Source organism: Podarcis cretensis, assembly GCF_951804945.1.
Source record: "Podarcis cretensis genome assembly, chromosome: 10".
NCBI lineage: Eukaryota > Metazoa > Chordata > Lepidosauria > Squamata > Lacertidae > Podarcis > Podarcis cretensis.
Genome location: NC_137179.1, coordinates 67594950 through 67621662, shown reverse-complemented (window position 1 = coordinate 67621662; position 26713 = coordinate 67594950). Strand labels below are relative to the sequence as shown.

Sequence of the window (26713 nt, the reverse complement as noted above, 5' to 3'; positions counted from 1 at the left end):
AAGGGCTTTTTAGCTCAGCTAGTGGAATGACTGCCTCTGTTACAAGTCAGTGAGGAAGATGGGGGTGATGGAAAACAGGGAGCATTCCTTATAAAATCTTTTAATATCAGTTTGCCCTGATGTACACATAACTGTTAGCAGCAGCAAAATGCATCTCAGGGGTCTTGCCAGGGTCATACACATTTCCCTGTCAAATGGGTTGTGCTGGGTTAGGGAGGTGTTTGAAATGTTCATGTAGGGAAGATGGAGTTCATTCATTCATTAAGCCTTTATTGGCATAATGAAGATGGAGTTTAGAAGCAGGGAGCGTGGCAGAGTTCAAAAAATGTGAGTCTTAAAAATATAAAGAGATTTGTGTTGACAAGCAGAAAAGTTAACGTGCCTGCATTTTCTTTTCTAGGTTATAAACCCAAAGAAAAGGGCAAAAAAGAAAAAATATGTTAATTCAGGAACAGTTAAGTAAATCATTTCTTCATTATTGTTTTTTCTATCCTTCCCAGCACATATTGAAGTGAGATATATCTAAGTAAGCGTTATCTGGGCAAGAAGTTCTCTAAATAAGACAGGTGTTGTATTATGAGAAGAACTTGCTTTTTTTGTTATCAAACTATAGATGAGCTGGTTCATTTTCTATCGAAAATGTGCTTTCCCTGGGAATTAAATAGCCAGTGTTAAAGTTCACAGGTGAGTGCTTGAAACTCCTGCACTGAATAGTGTTGGTTTAACTGAAGCTGATTGTGTCTTCTGAACACTTTAGAAGTGAAGTGTAAATGGTTGTTACTTTGTTGAAACAAGGAGAGATTGTTTTTCCTGGCTAAAGACTAGGAGCAAGAAGGTCACGGCATCTTTTGCTTTGTTCACAGAGCAATAGGTATAGCCAAAGAATTCTTAATTTGGCTTTGGTAATAAATTTGACCAGACAGTGACGCTTTAAAAAAGTAATTCATGGAATGATCCAGCCAGTCTCTGAATGCATAGATACATGTGCACAGCTCAGTGTATATATGAATAGTTTGGCTCTTATAAGAGGGTTGGTAAGGGAGGTGAATTGGTGGAAGGGAATCTGCCAAGTGGAACAGCTTGTATATAAAGAAGCGAGAAGAGAAGTTACGGTGGAGACTCATAGATATTGTGAGTGCTGGGGTGAGAGAAGTGTGTGGAGTGGGGTTGGGGATACCAATACAGTGGTGCCCCGCAAGACGAATGCCTCGCAAGACAAAAAACGCGCAAGACGAAAGAGTTTTCCGTTTTTTGAGGTGCTTCGCAAGACGAATTTCCCTATGGGCTTGCTTCGCAAGACGAAACGTCTTGCGAGTTCTTGCAAGTTTATTTCCTTTTTCTTAAAGCTGCTAAGCCGTTAATAGCTGCTAAGCCGCTAATAGCCGTGCTTCGCAAGACGAAAAAACCGCAAGACGAAGAGACTCGCGGAACGGATTAATTTCGTCTTGCAAGGCACCACTGTACATGTCATTTCCACACAAAACCATCTTTGCTTCAGTTTATTGGCTAAGTTTAAAATTAATTCTAAAATACAGTACAGAAACTTCTATATTTGTGGCTGTTTTGAAGGTTGATGTTTATTACTTGTTCTGTGTCACTTGCTCTCAGGTAACGTTACTTTCCTTCCTAGTGGAAACCGAAGTTTCATTTCTTGATTATATTAAAGGCGGGTAAGTGATTCATTTATAATACTGGTATCACAAAGGTTTTAAATTTCTCTGTTTACAATTATTTGTATCCCACCTTTCATTGCAAATTCCAAATTCATTACAAATCATTCCAAGGCAGCTTACAAGTACCATTAAGTTACATATTTTTAAAACATTGTAAATAATATTATTCTATTAATATTGCCCTTCCCACAGGCAGTTGATGGTATAGATCACGCTATGCGGGAGGAGGGGAAAGTCTGACAAGAGTAGAACTGCTCTCTCCTGTGAATTGATATTGCTGAGCTGGCCTTCAGTTGAAAGGTTTTCGCCTTTCAGGCAATAGCACATGATTCTTAGGTGTTTCAATAGAGCTGTTTGTCACAGCTTGGGTAGAAACGTCACTGGGTAAAAGATAAAAGGGGACCCTCGTAATGAGTCCTGAGAAGCTGCACCAGTTCTCAGTGGGCAAAGCGTGGCGCCACTCCTCTCAGGTTACCAGCCAGATTCCAGTCACATGCTCTGCAGCGTCTCCACCCCCATTATTCAGCCCGGACACTGAGGTCCAGTGCCGAGGGCTGTCTGGCTGTTCCCTCAACTGTGAGAAGCCCAAGTTACAGGAAACCAAGCAGAGGGCCTTCTTGGTGGTGGCACCCGCCCTGTGGAACGCCCTCCCACTAGATGTCAAAGAGAAAAACAACTACCAGACTTTTAGAAGACATCTGAAGGCAGCCATGTTTAGGGAAGTTTTTAATGTTTGATGCATTGCTGTATTTTAACATTTTGGGGAAGCCCAGCCAGATGGGCACGGTATAAATAAATAAATTATTATTATTATCATCATCATCATCATCATCATCATCATCATCATTAATCTAGTCAGCTGCCATGGCATTCCCCGGCAGACATACTGGGGGTGGTATTTCAAGCTTCACATTGGAAGTCTTCTGGGTTTACAGATCCTGACCTAATTCCATACCAACCCTGCATACCTTCCTGTAGCCAATAAAGAGTTGTCCCCTGTTTTCACTTACATGGGTGTCTTGTGTTTTATATACCCCGGACACACTTTGCCTGGAAGGAGAGGGAGGCATTCACAATTCACCTACCACGCATATGGCAGCCATGCAGATCGCAGCATCTGATCAGGATTGAGGCCATGGTACATGAGAAGGGGGGAAACACACCCCCCCGGTAGCATAATACCAACAAAAGTTGCCCCCAGAGCTTCTATTTGCCGTGGGTGGAAAGCTGCTGGTGGAACCAAATAGTCATCTTAATCAGGAGTGGGGCAGAATGACATAGTGCGTTTGGTGGCCCCCACACCTGCGATTTAACAAGAAGAAGAAAACCAGACAAGAAAAATGATACATTTCACGTAATATCTAGTTTGATCCTTAGCTGTTAATAATAAAGGTATTGCCTAGGGTAGGACTGCCATATTTTGAAGAGAGAGAAAAAGGACACATTTGCTGACTTCTACGTTTAACTATGGTTTGCTATGACGACCCTTATTTTACATACCCATGAAAAAGAGGACATGTCCTGGAAAAAGAGGACATATGGCAACATTAAAGGCTTTGGGTTTTTTTTTTTTCCTATTATAAATCTGTCTGCAATTTTGGTATACGTTGAATGGAGGTGATATTTATTTGTGAATTCATACTAAGTCAACTTTCCTAAGCCTAAGAACAAATAAAGGATACCTTATATACTTGAGTATAAGCCGACTTTTTCAGTGCATTTTTTATGCTTATACTCAGCTTATACTCAAGTGAGGGTCCTTTCCGGCTGCTCCTTCCTCCTCCTCCGCCTTTGCCGCTGTCATCGTTGTCGGAGGAGGAACACGCAGCCCAAAAGCAGCCCTTTGGGGCTGCTTGTTCTTCCTCCGCCGCTGCCGCCACCACCAGGTTTGTGGTGTGGTGAACCAGCTTATATTTGAGTCAATAAGTTTTCCCAGTTTTTTGTGCTAAAATTAGGTGCCTTGGCTTATATTTGGGCTGGCTTATATGCGAGTATGGGGACGCAGGTGGCGCTGTGGGTTAAAGCCTCAGCGCCTAGGACTTGCCAATCGAAAGGTCGGCGGTTCGAATCCCTGCGGCGGGGTGCGCTCCCGCTGCTCGGTCCCAGCGCCTGCCAACCTAGCAGTTCGAAAGCACCTCCGGGTGCAAGTAGATAAATAGGGACCGCTTACCAGCGGGAAGGTAAACGGCGTTTTCGTGTGCGGCTCTGGCTCGCCAGATGCAGCTTTGTCACGCTGGCCACGTGACCCGGAAGTGTCTCCGGACAGCGCTGGCCCCTGGCCTCTTGAGTGAGATGGGCGCACAACCCCAGAGTCTGTCAAGACTGGCCCGTACGGGCAGGGGTACCTTTACCTTTACCTTTATATGCGAGTATATACAGTAATTCCTTTTTAAAAAATTTGGACTGTCACTTCTTAATTGTGGCCTGCTACTTTAAATTTATATGTACCCTTTAAATTGTGAAATGCTCAAGATATTTAAGCATATTGCATTAGAGAAGTTACTCTTTTAAATTAGCAATTTAATAGTAAATACTGAACACTGTACTGCAGTCCCATACATGTCTGCTATGAGGGAGGCTTGCAAGTTTAAGTTCAAGTTAGTTTTATTGTGGCAAAAGCCAGCGACACAGAACACCACAAGATCAAACAAAGGAAATCAACAACAACATCAAAAAGAAAGGGGAAAAAAATTACACAAGGGAACTTCGCAGTGTGCCATTCAGCAAAAGATTCCTGATTGCTAAAGTGCAGAATTTGGCCACCTCATATGATATTGAGCTTGAGGAATCTTCCAGAAGGAATTTTCGTAGAATTTCGGGGGAGGATTCCAAATAATGTTGTAGGGGTATAAATTTTGATAAAAGCGGCAAAATAAGTTGAACTCGTTCTTCACTATAAAATTTGCAAAATAGAAGGATGTGAGTGACAGATTCTACCTTATTAGACATACAGGGGCAGAGACGCGCATGCATTGGTACCTGCGTGAATTTGCCGTACAGCACTGCTGAGGGCATTGTCTCAAAGCGGGCTCTGGAGAAAGCCCATCTATAAGCTTCGTTAGTGATGTTAGTTAAGTAAGGGGCAGCTGCAAAATTAGGCCAAGCTTTTAAACATCTATACGTCTCCGGGAGTAAGGCGTCTTCTTGTTGTAATTTGACATCGTAAAGTCTCTGAGTGATAGTTTCTTTTGCCTTGTTCAGAGTTCCAATAAGAAGATTTTCAGGGTTTAGGCCAATTTGTTTGATCTTGTTAGTTATTTGCATAAGCCAAGGAGGATAGGGAATTGCGGCCAGGAAGTAAGGTAACAGTCCCTTGGGATTGTAATGGATTTTCAGCCAGAGGAATATTGCTTGCTCCCAGACTTTTAATTCCACTCTGGGCAGTCCTGCCTCTTGCCTTAAGATTGCATTAGGTGTACACTTTGGGGTAGCAAATAATGATCTTAAGAATTTTGATTGTACTGTTTCAAGGGTCTTGAGGTTGGCAGAAAGGCTAATTTGAGAGCCATACAGGAGTTGGGCTAAAGATTTTGCCTGGAAAACTTTAAGGGCCATCGGGAGGAGGCCAGCTCCTTTCCTTCTGAATAATCTAAGGATGGCATTTGCACTTCTTCCTGCTGATATAGCTGATGTGGTCAGGTGTGTTGACAATTTGGCATTATAAGAGAAAGTAATGCCTAAGTATTGGAAGATCTTAGTCTGTTCAATGGCGTTTCCCTTTACGCTCCAATTATCTTTCCTGAAGGAGCGGTTAAAGTGTACAATTTTGGTTTTGGCAAAATTAATTGTTAACAGCTCAGTGTTACATTGGTCACTAAACTTTCCTAGGGAGGCTTGAAAGGGAGGCGACAAAGGAGACAAAGGCCTTTTTCAGTTGTGGCTCCCTATCTTTGGAATGATCTCCCCAGTGAGGTCTGCCTATTGCCATCATTAACATGTTTTTGGCACCTGGTAAAAACATTTATCTTTGCCCAGGCATTTGATGGAATGTGATTATTTGCTGCCAAAGTTCTTTATTGCTATTTTATTGAGTCTGTTCTATGGTTTTAATTGTAATTTTCTCCTAGCCTAGCCTCGGTTTTGTTATGCTTTATGTTTAAAAAATTGATGAATCCCTACGAGTATTTATAAAGCAAGCAATTAAGAATTTAAAATAATACTAATACTTGTAAGTCAGCGCTGTTGTGTTTATTGGAGCTTATTCCTAGGTATGCATGTATATAATTACAAAGTAATGTTATAGTATAACCTTTTTGATGCTCTTTGGCAGTTCTGTTTATCGTTAACATGCACATTTGTCTAAGTGACATTTTATTGGTTTTTCTTGATTTATTACTCCTCATATAGCAACTTACATCTTCAGGTAGTTCACATTTATTTGTTTACTTCATTTCACAGGACTCAAATAAATTTCACTGTGGCTATTGATTTCACAGCTTCGAATGGTAAGTATTGGTTTGTTTATATTAAATTGAGTATCCGCACAGTATTTGTGAACTGTTTTGGGATTATATTTTTCATTTTGCTTGTCCTATTGTGGAGAGACTCTAGTGAGAATACGTTTTGAAGATTTGGATCCAAATATTTATGTGAAAGAAAAAGACCCTTGTTTTATGTGTCGGGGGGCCCCACTTTTTTGTTCTCCTCTATATTTCATCCCCCTCCCATATCCATTACAATACTGTTCAGATGGTCTCTCAGGAGGTGCAGAAGACTGCAGCTGGAGCAGGGGGCAAATAAGTAACCTTCTGTGGGCATAACTCTTCTCACAGAAATTAGGATTCAAGCCAGGAACCTACCCATTACACTCTAGAGAGGGAAAATGGCTTTCTTTAGGCTGTCTTTTGTTGTAAAAAATATTGTGTATATCTGTAAACCACAGTCACAATCTGTAGTGCAAAATACCAAACTGAGCATTCTAGCTTTAAAAAAAAATAGCAGTCCATGCCACTTTTGGAAATCCAGAGCTGTTGCTAATGTAGTTTTGAAGGGCTATGCTTCAAAAAAAGTCACACAAAGCATGCACAGTTTCTTCAGCATGCCAGAAACTATGGAATTTGCCTCATTATACACCTAAATAATCCAAATAAAAAAGAATATTTAGAGCAAACACTTAAATCCAAATTCATCATAGGAAACACACTGTATTTCATACCTGAATTAATACTTAAGACAGAGTTAGTGTGGAATCTCATATACTGATACTGTAAGGCATACTGCTTAACATGTTCACAAACCCATCTCAACAATGTGTTTTGTTTCAACAGGTAACCCTGCACACCCAACCTCGCTCCATTATATGAACCCATACCAGCTGAATGCTTACGGCATGGCGCTGAGGGCAGTAGGGGAAATAATTCAAGACTACGATAGTGACAAAATGTTTCCAGCTCTAGGTTTTGGTGCAAAATTGCCGCCAGACGGAAGAGTGTCTCATGAGTTTGCCTTGGTAAGGAATGGTTCTATCATTTTTCAATTTATATATTTAAAAATTCCTCTTTGCCAGTGTTTCATGGTTCCTTATATATATATTTGTGGATCCATTTGTGCTCAGATTCATTCATTTTTAAGAGCATTGTAGAAAATATTGGCCTTTTTTCTGCTATATATGTTTGCATTTTAATCATGAGATGTACCGGAGGTTTTGTCAGCCTCCTGCTATCGGGTAAGGGGTATACACAGCATTCCTATAAGCAAGAATTAATACTTTGTCCCTGTGTTTTTCCTTACAGAATGGAAACCCTCAAAATCCTTACTGCAGTGGAATAGATGGTGTAATGGAAGCATACTACATGAGTCTAAAATCTGTACAGCTTTATGGACCAACAAACTTTGCTCCTGTTATTAATCATGTAGCAAGGTAATGGTTACATTAATTATTCTGGGAAAATTCAGCACGACTGTATGTTGAGATGATGTCAGTCACCAAAAACAAAAAGGGGGAAAATATATTAGCTGTTTGAGGGACGCAGGTGGTGTTGTGGGTTAAACCACTGTGCCACTTGGGCTTGCCAATCAAAAGGTCAGTGGTTTGAATCCCTGCAACAGGGTGAGCTCCCATTGCTCGGTCCCTGCTCCTGCCAACCTAGCAGTTTGAAAGCACACAGTGCAAGTAAATAAATAGGTACTGCTCCAGCGGGAAGGTAAACAGCGTTTCCATGCGCTTCTCTGGTTTTGCCAGAAGCAGCTTAGTCATGCTGGCCACATGACCCGGAAAAACTGTCTGTGGAAGCGGACAAACGCTGGCTCCCTCTGCCTGTAAAGCAAGATGAGCACCACAACCCCAGAGTTGTTCACGACTGGACTTAATTGTCAGGGGTCCCTTTACCTTTATATTAGCTGTTTAACATCTTCCTAATCTCTCTAGCCAGTGGGTTGGTCCAAGGACATGTTGGGACAGCCCCATGGTTTTCATGACAGCCGTGAAGTCCTGGGCAACCCCAGATTTAGTGGCCTCAGTGAGAGGCCAATAGCTCTGCAGGTTCTCAAGACTATATCCGAGACCACCTCAGGCAGGGGGCAAGTGGTAAAGCAAGAGAATCCCTAATCTGTCTTGAGTGCCTAATGCAAAGCCACACACACACTAGATTGCCACTCAAGCAGACAGGATACCTGGAGACAGAGATCAAGTTCCTATAGGCTAAAGTGTTGGGATACTGCCAGGGAGATAAAGCCCATCATGGCCCCCACGTCACCTCTGGACGATCCATCAATCTCCCGTAGATACAGTATCAGCAATTAGCGACACGAGCTCCAGAAAATAGCTTGCCACATTCCAGAGCTGATGCACGCTCTATCAGCAGAATTCATACAGCAAAAGATGCACGCAGGAGAGCCTTATTTAGAAGTTTATTCAGCGTTGGTCAGAACAAAGGAAAAAACATGACTGCCTGCTTGCGTGTTCAGGGACAGAGAGAGAAACGAAAGCATAGACACAACAGAAAGATCCTGTGAACAGGTAATACGCAGACTGTGACTCACAAAGCCTGCTCCCTTTTAAGGTGGAACGGAAATATCCTAACATAAAGTAACACCCCTTCCCTGACCCTCAAGACCTGCTCACCCACCCAAGTCTCAGTAATACAAACCAGATCAGACTCCACATCCCCATCGACAATCAAATCATGGTTAAGGGAAAACTCTCTTAAAGCAGACCTGGCATTAAGTAAGTTCCTCCTGAGTAAAGAAAGGGCTAGCACACAGCATAATCACCAGTTGTCTGTGCTCCATTCCCCCCTCACCTGGCTTGCCCATTCTCTCTCAGTATACCTTCCCCTTTCCCCAGACCTCTGCAGTTGTGGGACTGCCACCTCTTCCCAGTTGACATTGTCCTGAAAGGTAAAGGGACCCCTGACCGTTAGGTCCAGTCGCAGACGACTCTGGGGTTGCGGCGCTCATCTCGCTTTATTGGCCAAGGGAACAGCTTCCGGGTCATGTGGCCAGCATGACTAAGCCGCTTCTGGCGAACCAGAGCAGTGCACGGAAACGCCGTTTACCTTCCCACCAGAGCGGTGCCTATTTATCTACTTGCACTTTGACGTGCTTTCGAACTGCTAGGTTGGCAGGAGCAGGGACCGAACAACGGGAGCTCACCCTGTTTGGGGATTTGAACCGCTGACCTTCTGATTGGCATGTCCTAGGCTCTGTGGTTTAACCCACAGCGCCACCCGCGTCCCGACATTGTCCTAGACACATGATAAAAGATGAAACAGGAGCAGAGAAGCAACAAAACAAACCTTAGGTTGATTAAACTAGATACAACTTAGCAAGATAGTCTACATCGCTGAATCTACCCCAGTCATTAGATGTTAGGGAGGTGGCTGTTGCACTTCTGCCCTCTCCAGGGGGTCAGCTCTCCTTTGGTGTCTCTCCCCTCTGCCCCACTCCCCTGGGATGGTGCTGCCCATTTCAGCTCAGGAAAAGATACAGCCACTCCCTCAGAAGTCAAGCCCAGGCCCAGGGCTCTTAGCCAAGAAGGGGCAGGAAAGTCTCTCTCTGCTGGCCAGTGGTCGAAAAGGCCAGCTTTCTTGGGAGCAGAGAGTGCGGAATGTTACAGTGGTACCTCGGGGTAAGAACTTAATTCGCTCTGGAGGTCAGTTCTTAAGCTGAAACTGTTCTTAACCTGAAGCACCACTTTAGCTAATGGGGCCTCCCACTGCCGCCACACAATTTCTGTTCTCATCCTGAAGCAAAGTTCTTAACCCGAGGTACTATTTCTGGGTTAGCAGAGTCTGTAACCTGAGGCACCACTGTACTAGAAAAGTTTACCTTCTGCAATTATGGTCTGCTTCTGCACCCCCCCCCCAAAAAAAATACCAGACTTCCAGCTTATGGTAATCATAAGCAATTTAGGAGTGGAAGACTTATTTGGTTTTATTAAGGAAAACCATGAGGCCACTATTATATTGGCCCACCCACCAAAAGCCCACATTATGTGCAATACATGTAACACTGCCCCAAACCCTGGCTTAGCTCAGCATGGCTCAGGAGCAAGAAAAGGAGCAGGAAGGAGCAAACCCAGCTTTAAATTCTTTAAGAGCCTGCATGTTCACATGCCCCAGGTAAATTTGGCTTACCATGTAAGCCAGACCATTGTATGCCATGCACTCTTAAATATAGATAGGTGGACTTGATGAATAAATACACCAGTTTCTAATGATGTCCTGGTTAATAAACACACTACTACCTGTCATTTTGGATGTTTTGTTTCAGTTTTTAGTTTGTGTCTGTAGTACATAGATTTAAAAGCAATCTGAAAGTTTTATATTCTCATATTAAAACTGTAATTGTGTTTGTATGTGTTTTGTTTTAGATATGCTGCCTCAATAAAAGATGGCTCCCAGTATTTTGTTCTTCTCATTATTACAGATGGGGTCATTTCTGACATGGCTCAAACAAAGGAGTCTATTGTGAATGTAAGTTATGTTTAAACTTGATCTTGAAAATACTTGAAAAGTAGAATACATACTGTATTTTCCACTGGGCAACCACTCATTGCCCTGGGTATTTCTGTCTCATTAACGTTTTCACGTTCCTTTGTATTTGAATACCCTGACCGTTCCTGTTCTTTTGTCAAATGTCAGCTAAGTAGATTCACTGATTTTTTTTGTAATTATCTTTATTAAACTTATTATTAAACTAAATAAAAATTTAAAATAAATAAAACAAAGGGTTAATTATTAACATTACAGATGTAGGACAGCTCAATAACGATATGTACCAATACTATGTTTCTCCTTTATATTTTCTATAATTTATATAATCTATAATTTATCAAGGTTGGTGGGGCAGGCATTAACCCTTAACACCCATTGAAATGACTAAATGAGGTTCACTAATGTCAGTAGATCTATTCTGAGTAAAACTTAGTTGAATGCCACCAGAATAAGTATCTTAAGTATTTAATAATGAATCATTTATAACCCATATTTTCAGCCAACTATTTCAGAGCAGGATATAGCAAAATTCAGCCTAAAATGCACCGACAATAGAATAAGTTAATAGTGCACAGCCTTTGAAAACTACCATGTTTTAACTTGGCACTGAAACATAAAAAGATTTGGCACCAGTCGTCCGAGCCCCCTGTGACAAAGCTTGATCTATGAGCCCCTCCTACTTCAAGGGTAGAACAACCCCTTCAAGAACAGGTCGTCTGCCTAATTCCAAGACCACGATACCCCAGTTTGTCAAGATTCAACCTCAACCCTCATCCAGCCCATGACAGCATTCAGGCATTGATCCAGGATGATCCCATATGGCCTCATCTGACTCGGATCACAGGGAGAAATAGAGTTGGCAAAATTAATATTTTTTGTCCCCTACTGCCTTCACGGTCCTGGTTTTTGCTTAGGCATTTGGTGGGTGACAGAAGATATATATCCTGTCTTCCATCACTTAAAGCACCTTAAAATACAAAGCTCCAATCCTGTACATACTTACCCGGGTGGAATCTACACACATATTAAAAAAAAAAAGTTCGGAAAATGCTTTTTTTAAAAGCATTTTGAAAAATACGTCAAATTTTCCATAAGGCTCATCATTGACCTCTAGTGTCACATTGTATATTGCACTTAAAACACGCTTAAAACGTTTTATTTGCAGCTGTATAGCTGAGTCCCCAGTTGTACTCAGTGGGACTTTTTCTCTGAATTGGTATGTATCCATTCACCTCCTTGGGGGCAGTTGACATCATGCCATCCGGTGGAAATAGTGTTTCCCCTAGGATCTGAAGGCACAAATTGCTGCTGTCATGGAAAAAAAAAGAAAAACCTGAGGCATTGCCATGCCAACCCCAGCTAGTTTCAATTTCTCCCTCCACCAGCTGAATTGTCAGCTTCAACTTCCTGCTCTTGTTGCCAGCTCAGGCCTGTTACTTATCTTATTTTGTGGTAATTTATGTGTGTTGGTGACTCTCTTTCCTCCTACCCTTTGTCTGACTGTACTCACCCCCCCCAACTCAGGGTTTTGGGGTTTTTTGTTCCTTCTCCACTTGCTGCCATTTTCTCTTCTCACCTTCTTCTGCTTTTTCTTTCTCTGCTCCCTTTCTTGCCTGTTCAATATATTAAGAATAAAAAGGACCCTGTGTGCGCATTTTCTCAATCTCTCCTCCACTCAACTCTACTTCTCTGGGCTAGTTTCCAGCTTGGCAGGTTCTAGGGGGAGGTTTATAAGAAATTGTCTCCCCAACCCGTTGGAGATCCTACTGGTTTTATTGTCTTAGATATGGAGTAGGATTGAATGGGGAAGCAGATACTGAAGAAGCCTTTTAAAGTCATTTTACCCTGCCTCTTGGTGCAAGAAAATCTCCTCAGCAACTTTAGCTAGATGGTTAAAAGCCTCCATTGCTTTAGCTTATAAAAGTTTGCATTTTTATTCCCCCAGCCACAATTATGGCCCATTCAACTAGGGCTGCAGCTACTTTACCTGCATTTTCTCTGAATGCTTCTCTACAGGAGGTTTGTTGGGCAGCCACCTTGGCTAGTCCCAAAAGCTTTATTAAATAGTATAAAGTGGGTGTTTCTGCCTTCAGAGGCATCCTTTGGGAGGTCCTGCTGAACCCACACACAGCCAATAGTTCATTCATAGGTATCCCACTCTATATGGTTCAGTTTGAGTATGTCCCATCAGATGCCACGACATGCTTGGAAAGATACCATTGTTACTTATCCTCGAAGGGTTCTTTTACATCCATGTAATATGGCATCAGGGTTTCACCCCCTTTTTCCAGACTGCCTTTCTCACTCCGCATGATTGGCTTATTTCATATTCTTTATACAATATTTGCTTGTGTTCCCTGGGCAGGGATTGTCTTGTGTTTGTCTTTCTTCATGTCACTGTTCTGCTTTGGCCTCTATTATCCCGGCTTATCAGCATAGAAACTGGCTGGGATTGGCATGGCAACGCCTGTAAGTTTTTTCCAATTAGAGTACAGTGGACGCTCGGGTTGCGAACGCGATCCGTACAGGATGCACGTCCACAACCCACAGCGGCACTTCTGCGCATGTGCAAAGCGCGATTTAGCGCTTCTGCGCATGTGCGACCGCCGAAACCCAGAAGTAACCCATTCCGGTACTTGCGGGTTTTGGCGGTCCATAACCCGAAAAAACACAACCTGAAGCGTCTGTAACCTGAGGTATGACTGTAGTGATTTCTGCCTTCAACCACTAGGGGGAGCACCATTCTCACCCGATGTCATGTTACATGCATGTAAAAGAACCTTACATAGGTAAGTAGCAATGATATCTTCTCCTTGCCAGGCACCCAAAGGAAGCCTGGCCTGTGTGAGAGAAGAAGCAGTAACTTCCCTGTAGTTCTGAGTTTAGGTGCACATGCCTTTCCTTTTTCTTCCACAAACTTGGTTTAGAGTAAAAAGTAACAGAAAGTGCCCTTTTTGTCTGTCCTTGGATTGAAACACATTACCATTTTTGGGGGCATCTGAGACAGACGTACAGATGTTTAGCACAATTCAGTCAAACTTCAGCTGCTTCTGGTGCAATTGATATCAGGGGTATATGCGGAGTTCTCTCCCAGGATCTTAAACCTTAATTTTGGCTGGATGGTGCCTAGTGTTTGTTTGAATAACACAGTAAAAGCAAAATAGCCAGGTTGTTGCTGCAAACAGGTAAAAAAAATGTGCAAGAAAGAGAGTATATGTAGATTATTTTTCCAGCATAATTTTACTTCAGCTGCTCCCTAGCCATCAAACCGCTTTTAAATTCCCTCCCAAATAACTGAGAAAGAGGAGCTGAATCATACATATGTATATAAAATGTTTTATGGATCACAGGTGTGTATTCAAATGTGATCTTTTCATCTATGATTGAAGGTAGTGTTGTGTACCACAATGAGATTGTACATACCTGCATCACACATGACGCTGGGAGTTGCTTTTATCTTTAAATTATGTGACAATGTTCATATATGTTTTTCTTTTTCTTTTGAAGGCTTCAAAGCTTCCGATGTCAATAATAATAGTAGGAGTTGGCCCAGCTGAATTTGACGGTGAGCATCCTCAGTTTCAGAATGCTTTTCTTGGAAGGAGTCCCCGGAATTAGGGTCCAATTCACAGCATCACTTAAATGGCAATTTATCTTTCTTTTGTAGCTGATACTCCATTTTTCTTAGCAAAATGAACTCAAAGCAGCCTATGTGATAAAACATACATCACTCCATGCTCTGGTAACTTCCAGATTTGATTGAGGCTGCCTTTGGAAGATGGCATGGAAATGTTAACTGGTCCAAAACACAGCAGCCATATTACTGGGTGGGGTTCCCTTGAGAACTCATATAATCCCTATTTTAAAACAGCTGTAGATGTTCAGGATCTTGTGTTTGTGAATAATGGAAGGATCACATTTTCTAGCAATACAGTTGAATTGCCTAATTTGGGTGAAACACCCAAACCTAATTGCTTGCTTCTCATTTCAAAAGTTCAATTGGGCCATAAAGTCCTGTGTGAATAAATAACAAAACAAAAAACTATGTGTTTTTCATATGGCCTTTGTTGAACAGATTAAATGAAACAATATGAATACATTACACTGTCTTTTTTCAGCTATGGAAGAATTAGATGGTGATGAAGTCAGACTCTCCTCAAGAGGAATGTATGCAGAAAGAGATATTGTACAGGTGAGAGAAAGCACTTCTGTCTAGCAGATTTTTTATATGCTTAGAGTACACATAATGTATGTATGGGACGCGGGTGGTGCTGTGGTCTAAACCACAGAGTCTAGGACTTGACAATCAGACGGTCAGGGGTTCAAATCCCTGCGACGGGGTGAGCTCCCGTTGCTTGGTCCCTGCTCCTGCCAACCTAGCAGTTTGAAAGCATGTCAAAGTGCAAGTAGATAGATAGGAGCCGCTCCGGCGGGAAGGTAAACGGTGTTTCTGTGCGCTGCTCTGGTTTCGCCAGAAGCGGCTTAGTCATGCTGGCCACATGACCCAGAATAACTCACTGTGGACAAACGTCGGCTCCCTCAGCCAGTAAAGTGAGATGAGCGCCGCAACCCCAGAGTCGTCCCCGACTGGACCTAACGGTCAGGGGTCCCTTTACCTTTCCCTTTTTCAAAGGTGTGTATACAGGTTGGCTTACTCTTCAGGAAACCAGGCTGGCAGGTTCTAGATAGCAAGGACAATTCAAAGTGCTGGTCACACTTTTAAAGCGCTATACAATTTTGAACTGAGGTATTTTAAGGGTGACTTTCTGATGCCTAAAACCTGCTCACGTGTTGTGATCATCACTGCCATTCCTGCTCCATGTCCCATCACTGCCAGAGGTTCAATTTGGCAGTGACCCCAGACAGGATCTTTTCAGAAGCAGCACCTAGGGTTTGTAACTTGCCTACTGGACATTCAGTTAGCCCCTATTTATAAGCATTCCAGTATTATATGAAGGTAGCTTTGTTTCATCAAGTCTTCAGCATGGAGTAACATTTTCCTAGTTTGCTGTTTTGATATTTTGCTGCTCTGTACTTGTTTTTCCACATGTAGATTTATTTACGTTTTGATACTGTGATATTTTTATTTTTATGTTGTATGTTAGTATGAAGGCCTTCAACAGAAAAGCCTAAAAATACCAATGTGTAATATAATCAGTGCTTTTTTCTGGGGGTACACATACTCCTAAACATTCTGTGAATCAAAGTTTGGCCTCATTGAGGGCCAGTATTTCAATATGAGTAGGAAAACGAGAGTACCCCTAAACATTTTTTAGAAAAAAAGCACTGAATATAATATGCATCTGCAAAAGATCTGAAATATTAAGATCATCTTACTAAGTTCAGTTTCAAAATAAATGACATCTTATTTTCAACCTTTGGTTTTCATTCTTTACGATGCCCCAACAGCAATGCTAAACAAATTCTCTCCCCCTCCCCTCCATTTCATTTCAGTTTGTACCGTTTCGGGATTACATTGACAGAAGCGGAAACCACATTTTAAGTATGGCCAGACTTGCTAGAGATGTCTTGGCTGAGATCCCAGACCAGTTTCTCTCCTATATGAGGGTGAGAGGAATCAAGCCATCGCCTGCACCTCCTCCATACACCCCGCCTATTCATGTATTGCAGACTCAGATATGAGGACTCGGAATGCTGAATGCTTTTCACAAACCATAGAGCACTGTTAAGTGCAGTACAGTGGTGCACTTTAAAGAGCCAGCGAGCTGAAGCAGTAAAGGCTTCTGGTGGCATTTGGAGCAAAATAACGTTAACTTCATATACCAAAATGTCCAACTTGGTTGCATGCGCAACTGAACAGCTTTTATGTAAGAGGAAGAAAATGGTGATGTCTGTTTCTGAGTTTTATTTTGTTTCTGACAGAATAAGCTACTATTGTGTGTATTTTGGAGAAAGCACAAGTCACGGGTTCAACTCAAAAGTCCTTGTCTTTCCTGACTTAATATGTACATAAGATGTGAATGCAAATTCCTCTGTATCAATGTTTACATGTTACTACTTTTCAAACTTAACTACTTTTTATAATTATTCTTAACCTTAAGAATTTGGGATATTGAATTGTCTTCTATCTTGCAATAGTAAAATCCACAAGAGAAGCAATATCTCTTTGAATGATTGTCCAGACAAAAACTAATGCAAAGCTGTGAGTAGTAATTGGGAGGCCAAACATATTCGTAGGTCTCAATAATGGAAACACCTCACTCAGGTGCTCGGTAATGAATCATCAGACGGATTTGGGAATAAGCTTCCAAGATGTGAATACTGTAAGATTTTTTTTATTTATTTTTTTGCAAGGTATTCCAGTTTCTGAAATAACTTGTGTTTACATTTTTTAAAGAATGATTATGCTGGCATAATAAATTTGAACAACAACACAGTGTTATTCTAGGAAATGGCAGCATCAACTTTTGAGTCCTGAAATTTGACTCATGCAATGTAATCTGTAGAGTCTCTTGCATAACAGCTGTAGAGCTTTGACAACCTAATTGCTTTCTGCAGGTTATTTTATTATGAGTGACTTGATGCTCTTATGCAAATTGCCAGTTGCTGTGAGGTTTGTCTAGATGGTCCATTCAAAGAGATGCTGGCACATTTTGAGTTATCTGTTGCCACAGTCACACCGCCATATAGGGCACACAAGTGGTAATGAATTAAATGTGTTAAAATTGCACAGCTATGTTGCTTTGTGCACAACTTTGTATATAGAACTACTCAAGTATTTTATTATATATGCCTGTTCTTATCCTAATTATCAAATGTTTTTGCATGTACAGTTTTTACACACAAAATAACACATTTTTGTGAGTATTTATGTCAAAACTTTTAATTAGAACAAATGGCCTTAAATCTCACAAATACCTTGGAAATGATTGTGAATTGCCTTCAGATACTGGAAAACATGTTTTACTTTTTTGTCAAAATTGTAATTGCCTTGTAATCTGTAGCTCTCTTATTTGACACATAACCTGTTTACTACTTTATTTACTACTATATATGTTATACAGACAAGTATTAAATTAAGGTGCATTTTTTAAGCATGAAAAGTTTTTTCTGGGAAAGTATATATACATGGCATTAATGGTATATAATCCTATGTAATACAGAATCTTCCATTTTTAAATATATTAAAGATCCTTAAAATATTCTCATACTGGATATGACTAATCAGTTTGCTCAAAATAGCTAAATGCTCATCTTGGAAACTCATACTGCAAATGTTGAATCTGCAAAAATAAGAGAGCAGTTTGGGTAGAACTAGTAAAAGTTTCTAAAATCTTTGAGAGGTTCACAACTTCTTAGAATAAGCCTATCAGTGAGAAAGAAATGTTAAAAGAAAGTGGGGTTGCAGAGATTTCTGAGCATTGAACAGAACTTTTGTTTCTTGAATAAGATTCAGAGCTAGGCTAATACAGTGTGTCATTTTAGTGGATGAAACTTAATTTTGCAAATTTCTGTGAGGGGTCTTAAAAATACATTTTGGGATATGAGGAATTCAAATCTATTATTTTTGTGATTGGACAACATTTAGCTCAGTAACTCGATACGTTTGATGAAGAAGCACATAAGCTGCTTTCAGAAGACCAACGAGATTTAATTTCACCTTCTGAAAATGTCAGGTAATGCTAAATAATAAATTAATGTAATATAATACAATATAATTATATAACATAACTACAAGTACAAACACAACTACAAGTACTTGGCAATCATTTTTACACACATTTTACTTACCAAGCAAAACTGTATTAGTTTAACCAAAATATCTTTTGAATTTCTAATTCACATTGCAGTGGAACCTCGGGTTACGTACCAACTTTTTAGCAGCCCTACTTTTTGGAATTAAGAAAGTTGAAAATTCAACATGCCCTACTAAGCCATATATGTCTTCACCAGATATAAAATACCTCAGCAAAGCATCTTGTCTTTCTTGATTATTCTCCAGAAGGTTCCCAAATGGGCTTCCCTCAGATTACATGTCATGTAATTTTAAGTACTCCACTTTCTCATTTGTGTTTCCATCAGAAACAAAAAGGCAATTTTCTAATGTGTCAGCTGAAATCTTTTCTCTGGTGTTCTATAATCTGATGTATGCTATAGGACGCAGAAAGCCTGTCACAAACTTCTCATACGATTTAATAATTGATTGTTTCACTTAGTTCCTATGAAAACTACAGTCTTGTTATTTTAAGCTCTGTGTTGCAAATTCCATGTCAAATAAGATGTCTGCTTCATCAGCCTGGAAAAAAATATATGCCCTTTTACTATCCATTTATAGCCAGGCTTAGAAATGGGCTTGGGCGCATCATTTGCAACACTTTGTTCATGCAAGCCGCTTCCAGCTAAAGAGCGATTAAATGTGTCACACCCTGAGAGGCCAAGCTTGTTATAGATTACCATGATCACTCTCAAGGATCATGATACTACGGTTTCTCAGGCTTGCATGGAAAGAATTTAAAACAACACATTTGACCCGGCATACAGTCACGAATCAGTGCAGTGTGGAGTTGTGCATTTTCATTGTTACCTAACTGGATGGAGGTCTGATGGTGTCTGAAGGGGTTACAGGTGACCATAAATTCAAACTGCATCAGGTAAAAATCTGTTCATGACTGGTTCACCCAACTATGTCACTGCAGAAGACTCAATTGAAAGTGTGTTGTGACAGATACAATGTGGGATCCGTTAGATGAAGTCCTTAGGCTATTTCCATCCAGGATTGGCCCAAGACATTTTGACAGCTGAGGAGTCTCCAAGGAGCTGTACATGGCAGTGGAAGTGAGCAATGCATTCCTAACAATCCCAATTCTGTCTTGAGTTCCTAACATATCAGGTAGGATGCCACCATTTTCATCGGAGAAATGTTGGAGGGGGTGTCTCTTTATTTTCATCAGAGAAATGTTGGAGTGTGTGGAAAAGGATGTCCCTTTCTTCACTGGAGAAATACTGGAGGGTAAGAGCTACAGAAAACTAGTCAACTACTAAACAGGAGGCCTGACCAAGGAAATTGAATTGTTCCAGATCACGGTCACTACGCTCCCCTTGGCCCTCAAGCCATGCCTGGGGTTGCCAAGCCGTATTGTTACTGACCTTGTGGCTTTGGGTGTCAAGGCAGCTTACAATGAAACATTCTGTATTTCCTTCTGCTTCAGCTTTTGGCATCTTAAGGTTTGCCTGTCCCTAAATATTCATTGCAGCAACATTTTCCCGATGAAAATAGGGATGTCCTAAACAAGCTATTCCAATTGCCATTTCCTAGTCTCAGCCGTTGCCCTTTATGGAGTACTTAAATGATGATGATTGTAATGAAAGCATAATGGTTGTAAGCGCCAGGATCCTCATTATCTGTGTCTATTAGGAATAATGCAGCAGCAGGGGAAGGAAAAAGCCCACAGTCTGGTTCACATTAATCCTGCTCTAAATAACGGCCAGTTTCATTAGGAGTCCCGAATGCTTGCGGATAAAATCCTGATTCCTTTCCTCCCTCCATCCTGGCACATCCTGATGTCACATTTCAGGCCTGCCACAATCGACAGACCACATAGGTCTCGAATGAATGACTGCGCTCCATCAGTACGTTTTGCTCCATTTTGCAGTGACAATACTGCTCTCAGCTGGTCCAGGATCCTGAGAAGTAAAGCTGTCGAAACAAAGCCTGGAAGATTCTTTCTCCCCTAGGAAGGGAACATTTCCTGTGTATTTTCTGAACAATTACAGTGGTACCTCAGGTTAAGAACTTAATTTGTTCTGGAGGTCCGTTCTTAACCTGAAACTGCTCTTAACCTGAGGTACCACTTTAGCTAATGGGGCCTTCTGCTGCCGCCACGCGATTTCTGTTCTCATCCTGAAGCAAAGTTCTTAATCTGAGGTACTATTTCTGGGTTAGTGGAGTCTGTAACCTGAAGCGTCTGTAACCTGAAGTGTCTGTTACCTGAGGTACCACTGTATAATGATATTAAAAGAGAAAAGGTCTCAGAGTTGGGCACCAGTTCTGGGCACAGTTGCACTTCCTCTGAAGGGACAGGTACATAATTTAGGGGTGCTCCTGGCTCCATCTCTATCATGAGGCTCTGTAGCGAAGAGTGCCTTTTATCAACTTGGGTTGGTATACCAACTATACCCTCCTCATACCCCCAACATTCCTCAGATGAAAATAGGGACATTTTTCACTTCCATCCAACTGACCCTCCTCAACCCTCCACCCCGTTTTTTGCCATCGTTCCCTGCGTAGCATTTCCTATCAAAATAAGGATGGGTACAGCCATCACCACACCAATGGGACACACAACACATGCCCTCCACTGTCCCGAAAAACAACCTTCATCCCAATGTTACTGTATTTTATTATTTGATAGAGTTACAGAAAGAAAAAGACATCGCATTTTAGAAAGTGGCAAAACTAGACACGGACACACAAATCGTACTTTAAAAAAGAAATCAAGACTCATTGCGCTCTGCTCCACTCCCCCTTTCTTCCCGCGCAGGGCTGCCCTACTCTCTGCCTGCACCTCAGAGCAAGTGCGTCACACGGGGCTGGACCTTGGTAGCAGCAGCAGCCTCCCCTCCTCCTCCTCCTCCTCCTCCTCCTCCCCCTCTTCCCTCGCACTCCAGCAGTTGCTATGAGCTCCCCAAAGGTTGAGGCTGGCAGCAATGGTCATGAAAAGGCCATGGAGAGGCAACGGGATGCATAGCTGTCAACTTACAGATTTGAAAATAAAAGACCAGCAGCCTCGAAAATAAGGGATCAGCAGCCAAAATAAGGGATTTTAGTCAACCAGCTGAAATACGAAGTTAAAAGGGACCAGATAATTTGGGAGAGCAGCGCCGGTTTTTAGCCCTTCGTTTCCAGAGGTTGCTGCTCAAGACACCAGCTGATGAAACACTGCAATTCAATAACTACAAGCAGCAACCACTTTTCGCGCAAAACGAAGTCCAAGCTACGAAGATGCTGCTGCAGTTCTGTATCTTTTCTCTTGTGCTCCATCTGCAGCTCTCAGTTCCATCAGGCGGGGCGGGAGAAAGAGACCGGGGGGAAATAGCGACCGAAGTAAACCCGCAGATCAGACCATCTATGCTAGTCTACCACTACAAATCTATGGGAGAAGTGCTTGAGGACCTTCCTCCATTTCCCCCTCTATGGTTAGCCCTTGGAACACCTGCCTCCTCCTCCTCTCTCTGAACTGCTTTCTTTATGGTTGCCCTCGCTCTCTTCTCAAGGCTCCTCAGCAATTCATAGACCGTGCCAGGCTGCCCATCTCATCCGGGTCCTTCAGCGGCACAGCCCCAGTACGGCCTAGTGGGAGCGGTGGCGGCAGCGGCGATGGGCAGAGGGGAGGCCCCAGGCAGAGATGCTCAATTTGGTGGCCGCGAGGAGGATGGCAGTGGAAGGGCCAGAGGCTCCCGCCCGTCCCGGCGGGGAGGGGCTCCCAGGGGCCGAGGCTGGTGAGAGGAGGCCGGAGGGGGGCAGGCCGAACAGCCAAGCAACACAGTTGGAGCCTCCCTCCTCCCTGGCCGGCAGGGAGGGAGGGAGAGGAGCTGCTTCCTTTGAAATTTAAGGGACATTATCAATAAAGGACAGCAGCGGGACACGGCACTGGGATAAGGGAGTTTCCCGCCAGATAAGGGACAGTTGACTGCTATGACGGGATGCTCCCTTGGAACAAGCACCAGTTCATCCTCCCCTAGCTTGGCTCTGCGGGTGCTGGCAGGGGGTGGGATACAGACATTCTGGGATCAAATCCGAAGCTGGGTTGGGTTTCATCATTCTGAGACTGCCCCTGGAAAATTGGGGCACTCGGAGGCTGTGTCCCCTTTCAATGGCAGGGTAGCTTAGCCGCTGTGATTGATGCACTGGTGACTTCAAGACTGAACTACTGTACAGTCACACACCTCTCCCTGTCTCCCATTCAGGTAAGCAAGCAGGCCTGGTAAGGGGTGTGGCCTAGGGAGAGGGGGTGTGGCCGAGGAGAGTCCCAAGGGACAGGCTGAGAAATCTGGATGGACTTCTTTGGCCCCCAAGTCTGAGGTTCCCCAACCAACATTGGACATCTTTAAATCTAAGGTGGATGCAGATGTCTACTTATCCGATAAACAATTGAACCAGAAATAGCCTAAAAACAAAACCTTGTGGAGAACGTTCCATTTGTGTTCCCAAAAGTAACTCTGCTCGAGGAAAATAATATTGAGCTCAGACAAGAAAATCCCGCCTTTTAAGTCAACTCCACCCTTGGGAAAAGTTGTTCACTACAGCTGATATTATAGCCTGCCTTTGTCGGTGTTCTCAGTTGGCCGTGTTAAATGCTATGGCTTATGAACACTGGCAGGTGTGCAGAAATCCCGTTAGAAACCGTCTTGAGAAGCACTGAGTGTGGAATTGCTTCACCAGCTCAGTAGAAAATAATAAAGATGCTTTTCCTTTCTCTATAAGTGAGGAGGCGAGACAGTTTTTCTTTTTTAAAAAGTGTTACTTCTTAAACAGAAACTCTTCGTTTTTATTTAGGGAGCCTCAAAACACCTCCTTGTGATGTTACCAGGTTCTAACTTAAGTTTTACTCATATTGAATGAACGAACCTAAGTTAATCATGTCTATTAATTTCAGTGGGCCTACTCTGAGTAGGACTAACCTTGGCTACAATCCGCTGTATGTATCAGGTGACTGTTAATACGTTTACTGGATAAAACTGATCACCTTACAGGAAGAATATTTTACTATATTAAAAAAAATACGAAGAAAGTGTAACAAAAATGTCTTGATTGGGAGGTAAAGATGGGAGAGAAATTCTGCAGAGTTCACATTTAAAGTCAAATGCACCCAATTCTTGCTTTCCAAAACAGCAAATTGTTTCCTACATATGTGGGAACCCCTGACCCATAATACTTTTTCTACAAGAGTGACAAAATCCTTGCACATGGAGAAAATCAGAGCTGAGTGAGTTGATGAAACCTGATATAAACTTACCTTAAATAGGTTTTCATATCTGTGGACTGGCAGGCACTAGGGGCATTAAATGGATGGATTTCATGATGGGTGGGTTTAATAAAATTAAGGAACACCCTCCCTTCAGATGTGAAGGAAATAAGCAGCTATCCTATCTTTAAAAGACATCTGAAGGCAGCCCTGTTCAGGGAAGTTTTTAATATTTAATGCTGTACTGTTTTTAACGTTTGATTTGGAGCCACCCAGAGTGGCTGGGGAAACTCAGCCAGATGGGCGGGGTATAAATAATAAATTATTATTATTATTATTATTATTATTATTATTATTATTATTGGAGGGAAAGCTTAGTTTTGACCTGACAGGTATTAGTGGTCAACTGTACTTCAGGGTGATCATCTTTCTGAAATGATCCTTTGAATTTGATGCCCACCAATTATATACTGTTTCCTGGTCTGACAGGTTACCTGAGATGAGTTTCTATCATTCTGTTCATCCTTATGATTAACACCTCGATGGTACCCAAAGAGAGCTTGCATCCTTAGGTCAAAGACACAACGTCTCTACATTTAGCAATCTTGCGCAGTCAAATCATTATCGACGTTATCAGAATGACAGATTTGCCTAGCCACTACAGGAAGCATTTGGCAAACTAATGAATCTTTCGCCGAAATCAGCTGCTACAGCAGCTCTGGCTGTTTTTCAGAGAGGAACCGTTTCAGTTGTTTTATGATGAACATGCAGAAACTGGGAGCTGATCTTGAGTTGTGCACACTTGACTGTGCAGGAAGCAAGCAAGGGAAGAGCTCCATCTGTTTTAGCAAAAAGAGACATCTAAGAAGCCATGCTTCTTACGTCGTACTAAGCTACCCATTACCGGGACATCAGTCAAATAATGGATCCCGGCCAAGGCATAAATACAATATGTATCAAAGGGGCACACTCTGCTGAACTCACAAACGTGACAAAGGAAGGATAATATCTAATACGCAAAAATGTTCTCTTGTAAAATCTAATCGCATCCATACACATTTTTGGACATTGTTCTTTTTTAAAAAAAATAATTTTTATTTTCACGTTTTACAATAGAATCACAAATCTGATTTTACAGATCCAATTTTAAAATCCTATCTTTGAGTCCCCTACCCACTTTCTGCAGTTATTTATGTTATATCTTTCTCCACTGTCTATCCAGTTCATATCTATCTATCAGTCATCCTTTCTATTAAATAGTGGGTGGACATAGTAGACAACATAGATAGATAGATAGATAGATAGATAGATAGATAGATAGATATGACACCTCAAGGGCATCATCAACACCTACCAACTGAATGTGGGCCTTTTGATCCATAATCTATAGCTCTGCAGCAGAGAAATAAGAAATCTCCTTTCCAGTGCTCATGGTGTTTTGCCCTCTTATTACAATGACATTCTTGCCACTTCCAGCCCTATGATCAGGTCACCCCTTGCTGTTCTGGAGGCTGGGTCAACGTCTGAGTCTTTAGTCATTCCTCTGAAAGAGAGCGTTGTACTTCTGTATGTCACAGACCAAACGCGTGGGCCGTGAATGCCAACAATGGCCTTCCTATTTCAGGGTGTGCATTTCTTCCTTTTCTTTCTGTTCTGCATTCCACTCCCACCAGCCAAGAGCGCTCAAATCATTATGTAAACAGCCTATTTAGCCTATGGACAATCTGTTCTAGGAAAAGCGGCAAAAGTAATAACCCTTCTTTTCCTGCCCTCCGCCTCCTAGAACAGTCGACTGTACTTAAAGTCAGCCTCAGCAGGGTAACGCCGCTGTTGTGGCCCACAATGGAAAGTTCTATTTTTGGTGTTTTCTTCATTATTTCCTTCTGGCGTCGACAAGGGAGGCTGTGCTAGGTGGAATCCCGCCGCGAAGTCCTGCGTTGGCTCCACCACTCTGCAGAACACACCACAGGCAAGCTGAGAAGGTTGTGCGTCTTGCAGGCTTGCTCGTCAATCAATCAGTCTGGACCTTAGACAGGTCTGCACCCTATGATTCGTTGGCGATTCGTTGCTCGCTTCACCTGCAAGGTGGCAGAGAAGCTACTCCACAGTCTCCCAGGACCAGGTGAGAAGTGAAGAGGGAGGAGCAGAAGCAGGTTACACAGGCATAGTCTCTGCCTGAGGTCAGGGATAGGGGCTCACTGTTGTGGCAACTGCCTCATCAGTTGCACACTAACAACAACAACAACAATTTATTATTTATACCCCACCCATCTGGCTGGGTCTCCCCAGCCACTCTGGGCGGCTCCCAACAGAATATTAAAACACGATGAATCATTAAACATTAAAAACTTCCCTAAACATGTCTTCTGAAAGTCAGATAGTTGTTTATTTCCTTGACCTCTGATGGGAGGGCGTTCCACAGGGCTGGTGCCACTACCGAGAAGGCCCTCTGCCTGGTTCCCTGTAACCTCACATCTTGCAGTAAGGGAACTGCAAGAAGGCCCTCGGAGCTGGACCTCAGTGGCCGGGCTGAACAATGGGGGTGGAGACGCTCCTTCAGGTATACAGGGCCGAGGCTGTTTAGGGCTTTAAAGGACAGCACAAACACTTTGAATTGTGCTCAGAAGTGTACTGGGAGCCAATGCAGGTCTTTCAGGACCGGTATTATATGGTCTCAGCGGCCTCTCCCAGTCACCAGTCTAGCTGCTACATTCTGGATTAATTGTAATTTCCAGGTCACCGTAGTGGCGTTGTACACACAAAACTGAAAATGAGAACAAATTCCAACGAAGAGGGACTGGCAAATGAAGTTGATGGACTACGCAGAGATGGACAAGCTGGCAGGGCAGTTAAGAAACCAAGAGTACCAAAAAACCAAGAGTACCAAAAATTCAACAACAATTGGAGTAAATTCAAAAAATATCTGGAAGACTGCTGCGGCGATTTGAAATTTTTGACTGGACTAGAATGACTCTTGTAAAGACAAATAGTAGAAACTGTGGAAAAGATGGTAAACAGAAGATTAGATACAATTGGAAAGGCATACAACATAGAATTCTATGGACCCAAGTAAGAGATGGAAGGAAGTCCGTTGCAGACAAAGTAACAACACAACAAGTAGATAAGCAACCTAATTTTTATTTTTTGTTTACGCATACATGTTCAATGGTGTAATGTT

The 26713-nt window shown here is 42.3% G+C and overlaps 1 protein-coding gene and 1 long non-coding RNA gene across 6 annotated transcripts in view; both read left to right on the top strand.

The window, feature by feature from the left end:
* CPNE8 (copine 8) overlaps window positions 1-17783 on the top strand; it is a 64503-nt gene extending 46720 nt beyond the window's left edge. For 4 of the 5 annotated variants that reach the window (XM_079994232.1, XM_079994231.1, XM_079994233.1 and 1 more), the window contains 9 exons: window positions 401-454; window positions 1609-1670; window positions 6072-6118; window positions 6941-7122; window positions 7406-7533; window positions 10486-10588; window positions 14117-14174; window positions 14728-14801; window positions 16064-17783. In XM_079994232.1, coding sequence (XP_079850358.1) covers window positions 401-454; window positions 1609-1670; window positions 6072-6118; window positions 6941-7122; window positions 7406-7533; window positions 10486-10588; window positions 14117-14174; window positions 14728-14801; window positions 16064-16252 — 897 coding nt within the window. In that variant the 3' untranslated portion in view covers window positions 16253-17783. The remainder of the gene's footprint in view (window positions 1-400; window positions 455-1608; window positions 1671-6071; window positions 6119-6940; window positions 7123-7405; window positions 7534-10485; window positions 10589-14116; window positions 14175-14727; window positions 14802-16063) is intronic. The other variant, XM_079994235.1, reaches the window with a different exon arrangement.
* Window positions 4025-5764, top strand: LOC307226049. The gene is made up of 2 exons (XR_013843293.1): window positions 4025-4258; window positions 5515-5764. It is a non-coding gene; the product is annotated as an uncharacterized lncRNA (long non-coding RNA).
* Window positions 17784-26713: the final 8930 nt, after the last annotated feature.